Here is a 6,000-nt window from a genome sequence, read left to right on the forward strand (position 1 = left end):
TATGTATGAGCCAGTATCTGCTCTTAAAGAGATGATTGTGAAAGTTACTAGACACCATTTAACTCCCCTACAGCCCTCAGTGTGAGGAGGAGACTTTTTAAAATTTAGCTTTAGTAAAAAATAACCATGCCAAAAATAACCAGGCCTGCATTCCTAGTAGGAGTGCAGGAAGGAAAGAAGCCCATTCGAAAGCCAGGGTGACTTTCATTCCCCAGGACCTGATTTCTGTCAGGCTCCTGACTTGCTCTAATCTGCTTGGTGGTGGTGGACAGAATGTAAAGGCTTCTTGCAAACACTAATTACAGTAACATTGTGCTCTCTAGGAATGGAAGACAAAAGAGATGTTGCTTCTGACAAAAACCATAGAAGAAGCTAAAAGAGAAGCTAGGATAGAGGAACAGCGGCATAGAAGCAGAGGAGAGAGTGCCAAGAAGGTAGATTTAACTTTCACCTCTGATTTCGGCTGTTAGAGGAGAAGTTTTGCTGGTTTTGATTTTTGAAAGTACACTATACAACAGTGGATCAGTTCCCCCAAAGATATGCGTTATACAAAACTGAAAGTTAGGGAAATTTTTACTGTATTTCTGCCATTATTATATTTAGACTATAATGTAAAATGTACTGCCCTATTATTTGATGTAACTACTTTTGACTTTATCTCACACCATAAACTATACTTGTAATTCCTATGGAAAAAAATGATATAACTGATTTTTTCTTAGAATCAGAATTTCTTGGAAAAAGTTCTCAATTTTTACCCACCAGTTAATTTTAGAGTAAATGCTTTTAATTTTAAATAACATATAATATTTTAATAATGGAAATTCAAATATGTATGATAATCTTTTAATTATACTTTGGTCACATGTACCTTTTAGTATTATCAGGAACTCACTACTCACATGGCAAGGTCAGCTCATTCTAATTTGTTGTAATTATTATTTTCTAGTATTCAGTTTTTTACAACTTTTTTGCTAGTGGGAATTCTAAGTTGGCCTTTTTTTTTTTTTTTTTGCTTCCAGACATCTCTGAAAATATCTTTGTTTTTGGAGAGCAACAGAATGGCCCAGGTTTTCCCTTAATTTATGCCTGATGCCAATTTCTCTTCAATGAGTCCTAGCCCATTTTAGTGGCAACTAGTTCAATGGATAAATTCTGGCACTGGGAGTGCCCATTAGACATGACTGCTGATGGTAGGCATGGTAACACCACAGGATGCTTAAGGTGTCTTAATGGCAGAGCTATTTGAAGTATTGATATTTCCAGTGGAGTTGTTCTAAATTGTCTTTTTTACATCATGTTTTACTACAAGAAGCTTTCAATTCATTTTTGTGTGTTTATCAATATTTTTATATCTTTTCTTTCAGATGTGACATTGTATGTATTTTTTACTCAAAATTATGGGATTAAATTAGAGTTACAAAAATCTTTAAGAGATTTTTGTTTTTGCATCTTTGTGAAAAATAAGTTGTAGCAGTCTATTTTTCAACTCTTTTTTGCTCTTTGACTTATTTTCTAATTTTCTGTCTTGATTATTGTATTTTTAATAATTTTTGAAATAAGTAGTACTAGCCTTTCAAGTTTGTTCTTCATTTTAAAAGTTGTTTTGGCTAATCTAAGTCCATTGACATATTCATGTAAATTTTAGAATCAGTTTGTCAATTTCTACCAAGAAATCTTGCTGAGATTTTGGTTGGAATTGTGTTGACTGAATAGATCAGTTTGGGATCAATTGATCTCTTGATAATACTGAGCTTTCCAACTCATGAACCAAATATGTCTCTCCATTTATTTAGGTATCCTTAACTTTTCTTATCGATGTTATGAGTTTGTAGTATATAAGTCTTACACATCCCTAGGTATTTTGATGCATCCATTCCTAGGTATTTTGTAATTTTTACTATTATAATTTGTACTTTTTTTCAAATTAGATATTAGTATATAGAAAAGCAATTTTATATTCATTTTGTATTCTGCATTATTAAAAATCATTTATTAGCTCTAGTAGTTTTTTTTCCCAAATGCCAATTGACATTCTACACAGGTGATCATATTGTCTGTAAATAAAGGAAGTTTTATTTCTTCTCTTCAAATTCTTTTCTCTTTTGTATTTATTTTCTTGCCTAATAGCATGGACTAGTACCTCCAGTATAATGTAGAATAGAAGCAGTGATAATAAACATTATCATCAAATATGTCTTTTGTCCCTCCTTTCTACAGACATATTAGGCCGCTTGATGCTGTCCCCCATCTCCCTGATACTCTTTTCATTTTGTAATTATTTACTCTTTTTGTATTTTTTTCTTGGATAGTTTCTGTTCCTCAACAGACATTAATTAATCTCTTCTTTTGAATTGTCTACTATGCCATTAATGTATCCATTGTATTACTGTCTCATACATTTAAAATTTTTATTTTGGTTCTTTTTATATCTTTCATGTCTCTTCTTTGCCTTGTGAATATGTGGAATGCAATTATATTTTTTGTTAATGATCTTTAATTCTAACATTTGTGTCATTTCTGGTCAATTTTGACTGATTTACTCATTTTATGGGTCATATTTCCCTGCTTCTTGATATCCTTAGTAGCCTTGGATTGGGTGCCAGATACCATGAATTTTACTTTTTGGGTGCTGAGTATTTTTATGTTCTTATAAATGTCTTTAGCTTTTCCCTTGGATGTAGGTAATTTATTTAGAAACAGATTGATTGTTATAGGTCTTTCTTCTTAAAACCTGTTAGATGGAGCCAGAACCATGTTCAATCTGGGGCTAGTGATTCCAAGTACTGAGGCAAGACCCATTTAATATTCTACCCAATGCAACGTGAATAAAATTTTTCCAGAGTAGACATGATAGGTAGGTGAGGAGCGCTATTCTCCCTAATCCTCTTGGATGGTCCTTTCCGTGGCCTTGGGTAGTTTTTTTCACATGCATGTATGATCCATTCTCTTGCTGAGTACACTAGGGGACCCTCTGAGGAGTTCTGGGGTTCTTGCTCTGTGCAATTATATCCTTTCTGGTGCATCCAGGATCAATATTAGTCCAGAGATTCACAGAGGGAAGTCACATTTCATGTATTATATTATGTTTACCTGTGGTAGTAGGCCTGAGCGAGTATGATTTAGTCAGTCAGAAATCTTCCTGCTGAAAATGATTTACACATTCCCTCAGCTTCCCAGGACAACTGTGGATTAAGAGACCCTTTCTGATCTGAAACTAGACTAGTTCCCTGAATATACAGAGTAAATTGCATCTGCGTGTTAAGTATGTATATTCATCATGTTTGCCCACAAATGGAAATTTACTCCTTACTTACTACTCTCCCAAATTTGTACTCAGAGTAACCTTACAAGTCACAAGACAGGAATAATTATTCATTTCCAATATACTATCATATTATAAATATTTGTTTTGCATTTATAAAAGCAAATTGATGTTAACAAATGTATTTTCTTTAATTTTTAGAAACAACCCCTTTTAGAGAAGAAAATGGCTTATCATTTACAGAAAAAGCAAGAAAATAGCTTCCAAAGACAGGAGATGGGAAAAAATACACCTGATTGCAGAGGACAAGATGGAATGCATTGTGAGTGCAAGAACATTAAAAGTTGATGTGGTTCTGTAGAAAGTGCTTTTCTATGTATTTACATTAAAATTCTTTTGTAAAGCTTTGCTTACACTTGTTCTACTTACTTTGTACAGGCACCATTCTAGGCATTTCCCTATTACAGTTCAAGGTGATAAGTAGACATATATGAAAAAATAAACAATCTTACCAAGTGGTTCCATGGACAAGCCTGCCTATGCTGCAGTTCTAGCCAATTTTCCTATACTTAAAATAATGAGGAGAGGGAAGATGGTGGCACTGTGAGATGCAGCAGAGCGCCCCCGCTCCCAGCCACAGACTTTATTTACTCCTAAAATAGTATGTAGCCTGCTTGGAAAAACCAGAGAAACATACCTGAGTGGACAGAGTGCGAGTGGGGAGCACTGAAGAAACACCATAAGGTCCAGTAAGAGAGGGGGAGGTATAGAAAGGGGGAGACCCCCTGAAGCCTGTGCTGCGCTCTGAGCCCTGAGGCTTTGAGGGTGCAAAACTCCCTCCCCTTGGGAGTGTGGATTGACCTCCGAAAGCAGGGAGGGATCTCACACCTGGAGGGGAGGGGAAGGAGAGCCCTGCATAGAGGGCAGAGGGATCCAGGAAAGCGGTGAGAATGTGAGGAGGGGAGGGCACCTTCCTAAGAAACAGAGCTAATGGCAGACACAACCAGCATCTAATGCTCAGGGCGCTGACCATAGGAAAGGCTGTTCCAAAGCGTGTGGCACCCAAGTAGTAAGGGACCAGAGGTTGGGACTGAGCAGCCACACACGAGGACCTTCTGCCTCCCTGTAAGGCATTGTGTTGAGCCCCAGAAAGCATTGAATCCATGTGGCCCAGGGAAGGAGAGGAGCCCTTCTGCTCTGAGCTCCCAGTGCCGAGAGGCTGGGATCTGTGACCAGCCCTGAGGGTTGCTGTGGTGGCCTGTGGAGCCACCCCTAGCTTTGCAGAGATCAGCGGTGTGAATAGCTGCATGGAGCTGTCTTTGGGTCCCCTCCTGCTGGGTGCCTTGGCGCACAGATGGCAGGACCTTGCAGGGCAGACTCTCTGCCTGTGTATTGCTTTGTGTGTTTTTGAGTTCTGGTCACGGAATTGGCTCCCACCTTCCCTGCATGCACTGGGCAGATAGACCAGCAGAGGGTGGGATTGGGGTGTGCACAGTAGACTGTTTGAGAGACAGGCCTGATGTGACCAGCCAACCAGAGCTGGGAAGGGAGGGGCAGAGCCGGCCTGCCTCTCCTACAGCCTGGGAGCACCACCCCCAATAGGAAAGGGGTGGGTCCAGCTCACTGAGGCCCCAGGTATGCCCTGCAGGGCACAGTCCTGAGGGGGAAGGGAGAACAGCTCACAGGAGGACATTACAAGCATTAGACTCTCAGGGACTGTTGTTTGGGAACTGAAGGAAAAGCTGAAAACCCCTGCTGGGGGCTGGGCAGACAAAGGACTCACGGGAATGTTTTGTTTTTTTAATTGTACCCACTGAGCCCAGGCTGCTGAAACGGCCCATACAGAAAAGGACATAGGCTGAAATCAATCTGAAGCTACAGCAGACCAGTGCATGGGGAACTAGAATCAGAGGACAAGGTAGGGCCTGAGGAGCTGGCTGTGGAACAGAGACTAACTCCTGCACAGTGAGTGCCTGACACTAAAAACTCTAAGTACGGGGAGTGATACCCTGGGCTAAACTAGCCATCCTGCACCCTAAAGACTCTACAGAAGACTCTGGAGCAAGACCAGGCAACTACCAAGTTGCAAAATAGCTGACAAGAAGAGGTGGTCCACGGAGAGCCTCAGATCAGCCATCTACCTAAGGACACCAGAGCCAAACCTAGACAGCTCCTCACATTGGCTGATACACAAGTACCTCCCAGGAGAACTGAAATCAGCACACAAAACAGTGAGCTGCAGATGACATAAGCTGCCCAGAAGACACTCACCCAATTGACTCTTCTTTTCCCTCTGGTTTTTTGTTTGTTTTGTTTTGTTTTTGTTTTTAGGTTTTTAAAAATTTTTTTGTGTGTTTGCTTGTTTGTTTGTTTTTTCTCTTTTTCCCTTTTTCCCTTAGGAAAAAGAGAAAGGACAAAAAATTATTTGTTTTTCCTTCTTTTTAAATTTTATAATAAACAATTTTTTAAAAACATTTTTTTAACTAATTTTTTTTTCCTATTTTTATAAAGGAATTTGTTTTGCTTAGCTTGTTTTTACTTTTGTTTCTCTGTTTTGTTTACTTTATTTGCTTTCTTTTGTTTTATTCTTGTTTCTACTATCAAGACTTTCTTCATATCTCCGCTTAATGACTGCGAATTTATCATTATAACCAAGCTTACTGCTTTCCTCTATAGTTTCCCCAAATCTCTTATCAGACTCCCTCCTTCCTGGGCTTTATCTCTCTCTCTCTCCT

At 39.0% G+C, this 6,000-nt stretch overlaps 1 protein-coding gene across 5 annotated transcripts in view; it reads left to right on the plus strand.

Moving 5' to 3' along the window:
- LOC308550151 (fibrous sheath-interacting protein 2-like) overlaps positions 1-3,679 on the plus strand; it is a 102,727-nt gene extending 99,048 nt beyond the window's left edge. For all 5 annotated transcript variants that reach the window (XM_081123622.1, XM_081123625.1, XM_081123626.1 and 2 more), the window contains 2 exons: positions 324-434; positions 3,467-3,679. In XM_081123622.1, coding sequence (XP_080979748.1) covers positions 324-434; positions 3,467-3,613 — 258 coding nt within the window. In that variant the 3' untranslated portion in view covers positions 3,614-3,679. The remainder of the gene's footprint in view (positions 1-323; positions 435-3,466) is intronic.
- The last annotated feature ends 2,321 nt before the right edge of the window (positions 3,680-6,000 follow it).

The sequence above is a fragment of the Miniopterus schreibersii genome, assembly GCF_964146895.1.
Source record: "Miniopterus schreibersii genome assembly, chromosome: 1".
Lineage (NCBI taxonomy): Eukaryota > Metazoa > Chordata > Mammalia > Chiroptera > Miniopteridae > Miniopterus > Miniopterus schreibersii.